Here is a 3,480-nt window from a genome sequence, read left to right as displayed (position 1 = left end):
TATATATATTATGTAGACTGATGAATACATTGTCTGTTTCTAAATTGTATAGTCTTATAACAGCGCTTCAATACGAAACGTAAGGCTGTTGATTAAATCTTAAATCACCATATTTATCAAGCTTTGAGAATATAAAACTGACCTACCTGCATATATAACTATACTGGCGCACACAATGGAGGCTATACAAGTTGAAACGGCAAATGTTGCAATCAGATATGGGTATTTATTACGTTTCAAATGCTGACCAGGTTGAGCTGTCAGTGTAGCCTGTAATTCTTGGTTACTAGATGCATCGGTGCCACAAACATTTACAGAAGTTGTACCCAATGTGGCATCTTCCTGATAATAAAGCAGAATCCACGAACTTTTTCTTCTTGTAAGAATTGATTTTTCCCCTTATCTCTTGGCCTGCCAGGAGACCTATTCTAGCCATAAAACCTACTGTTGTACTGTTATCCTCCAGTTGACACTCATTCTAAGTAGTTTTTGCGGGTTTTCAATGTATTTTAACTCTTTTTTTTTTCATATGTAATGTACATTTTGAACGCTTTTTGTTCATTATAAATGTTTATTGTTATTTTAGCTGGTGTTTCTTCAAAGTATTATTGGTAATTATGAAATATTTTAAAAATCAAAGTAGGCTTATATAATGCCAATATTTTTTGCAGTATTAGCTTGCTGCTATTCTCGTATTGTATGTATAATTATTTATATTTAACCTCGATATTCTGTATACATTACGATTCTACATGTCCATTTTTAATGCATGTCTTTTTATATTTTTGTAAGGGTCAAGGACAGTGATTTAATTTTTGGAGTGTCTCTGTCTCGTGTTTGAATTTAACCAAACAGTATAGAACTGCAAAAGGTCCAACTCTCGTGGTTTCGTTGGAACGCAATTCATATTTAAACAAAATAAAGTACTGTCACGAGGGGGCGTGTCCTTAAAAGACGTTTCGAGCGAACTCTATTGAACGCCAGTTAGGCCTATCTCGTGGCAATACTTTTTTAATGTTCCATTACGTGCATATAAAATATCAGGGCAGTCGGTCCTCTTGCAAATCTATACTCTTTTAACTGATCTTTAAACTGTTTCGGTATCAATGATTTATGAATTATGATATATTAAGGCAAAAAATTAAATGAAATGGATAGCCAGAATACACAGTTATATTGATCGTCGGTGTATGTATAAAATAGTATTAATAGCAATATTACAGTATAGTCCTAATTAATAATGATAATTTTAGTGACATTAATTATATAAATAATGATAATAATGATTGGCGTAATAAGGTATAATAATTATATAAATATATTAATATTTTGATCCTGACCCTGATGCTGACAATGATGATTTTTCTTAGGCCTATTGCATCTAACAGTGTAAAACAAAGTGGTTTACAACGAAGATAACGGACAGAAACATTAAGATTAGATATAGGCCTAGTTAAAACAAGCTCACAATTAAAATGTGAAACATTTATAAAGAAAGTGTAATTCCTGTTTTGCTCTCCTTGATTTAATAGGTAACGGACAAGGCCAACTAGCTGCTGGGCTGATATATTAACAAATAATTTTGTAAGTTCGTTCAAGTGATTGGGAAGAAGAAAGTAAATTATAAATTACTGAGAAAAAATAAAGGGAAGGCTGAATAAGCGAATGATAAGTATTATGATCATTAGACCTATAATAATAATAATTACAAAAGACATCTACCTTGTTGCTATTTTTGTGACATGTCTCAATTGTATTTCCAAAATTATCAATACCCTTTAGCGAGATCCCTTCGGCCATCTTCGATTCGTAGTTTCAACCTGTAAACTATACCGTAAATATTTCAATGAGCGCCTCTTTGATGAAGTGCCGCACCAAACGTTTTATTTTATTAAACGCCGCTCTCGAATAGCCCAAGTGCCTCATCAGATTATTGATACATGTTAATGTGTTTCAGTGTTTCGTCTCAGCGGAATATTATTTCTATGGATTAAATTAAACACATACTAACGGCGCAACAAGTGAGATTGCCTTTCAATACAATTATGCATCGTGCCATTTTTGCACCACACTATAAGCGCCAATCTCGAATAAGCACCGTTCACAAAGCGCCACACTGATCGAACAATTATCGATCACACTACTAAATCTTTCGATATGCCGTATGTATCGATTATTTGACCTTTAGATTAATTTAACGAATTCTTACTATTTCTGAGCAACAACTATCAATAACATCATCATCATCATCATCATCAGCATCGCAATTATTCAATCCTCTCACTGCAAGCCGAAAGCCTCTTTAACTGACATCAACGATTTTTGTCTCTTCCCTTTTCATCCATCCTTGTAAAGGTACTATTTCGTCTCTCCACCGGACCTATTTTGATTGCCATGACGCTTTTGCCTCACATAAAGAAATCAATAACTATACTCACAAATAAGTTGTTAACTGATTTACAACTCGTGCTCCATTAAGATGTGGTTTCTATCGACATTTAAACAATATATTCATGAATATTCCTCTTTGTTAAATCGAAATATAATATTGAAGTATTCATACCCAATCAGATTCTTTGTCGCGTAAAAATGTGATCCCAATTGGGTGTTATTTCTGGATTACCGATAAAAGTTAATTCACTTTAATGTTTGAAAATTACATATTGAAAGTAACATCTGTTTTCTATTTTGTTCAAACACGTTTAAACGTTAAAACATGCATGTCAAAGGGGGTTTTCAGCATTTTTATATATCCAAAATTATTTTCAATGTTCAAAAAATTGAGTCTGAGATCATTTATGTACAATCTTTCCCGTTCTAAGGGTACTTTCGCATGTAAACTATGTATCTCTTGTGTAAATTCAAGGCTTAAAGATTTGTTTGCGGAAGCTCTACAAAGACAAATACAAACGTCTTACAATATTAGGCCTACGACAGTTATACCATCAGACCAAACAGCATGTTATCCTCTATAATGTTTTAAATTAAATTTATTGATATATATACCTGTCTCTTATACACATCTAAAGTACTATTTTTGAGGAAAATAGTACTTTCTATTGCCCCGCTTTTTTAAACAATGATAACTAGAATCTATGTATGAGGTATTAGGCCTATAATATTTTGTATTTTCAGACTAACAGTAAATGTATTAAACTCAAGAATCTATACTATCATTCACTTGTTTTATTATTTAATTGATTCAAATACAAGGCCCACACAAAAACTGAACCCGTAAAACACGAATCCGTATGAGCTTGAATAGGCCTATCATGCTAGACGGTAGGTGATGCGACAGCGTTATGCTGTCGTTTCGGTTTTAAACATAGATTTAAAAATGGACTTTGTTGTATTGTTGTGTATTTTCTTTTTTTATGCAATAACACATTATTGGTAAGAAAAAAAAAGGAAAAACAAAAATTTCCTACCGACCTTCACGCTTTTTTTTTGGTGGGGGGGGGGGGGGGGGGGGAGGAGGGG

At 33.0% G+C, this 3,480-nt stretch overlaps 1 protein-coding gene across 3 annotated transcripts in view; it reads right to left on the bottom strand.

The window, feature by feature from the left end:
* LOC117106882 overlaps window positions 1–3,000 on the bottom strand; it is a 30,943-nt gene extending 27,943 nt beyond the window's left edge. For 2 of the 3 annotated variants that reach the window (XR_004445152.1, XM_033248387.1), the window contains exons 1-3: window positions 2,439–3,000; window positions 1,723–1,827; window positions 147–342 (exon numbers count right to left, since the gene is read on the bottom strand). Coding sequence is in view for 2 of the 3 variants with exons in the window: in XM_033248387.1 (XP_033104278.1) it covers window positions 147–342; window positions 1,723–1,800 (274 nt within the window). In the remaining variant the exon portion in view is untranslated. Of the gene's footprint in view, window positions 1–146; window positions 343–1,722; window positions 1,984–2,438 lie in introns of all 3 variants that reach the window. The other variant, XM_033248388.1, reaches the window with a different exon arrangement.
* Window positions 3,001–3,480: the final 480 nt, after the last annotated feature.

This window comes from Anneissia japonica, unplaced genomic scaffold (assembly GCF_011630105.1).
Source record: "Anneissia japonica isolate Jap-2015-1 unplaced genomic scaffold, ASM1163010v1 scaffold1165_len1893470_cov193, whole genome shotgun sequence".
In the NCBI taxonomy this organism is placed as follows: domain Eukaryota; kingdom Metazoa; phylum Echinodermata; class Crinoidea; order Comatulida; family Comatulidae; genus Anneissia; species Anneissia japonica.
This window is presented reverse-complemented; position numbering and strand designations above follow the sequence as displayed.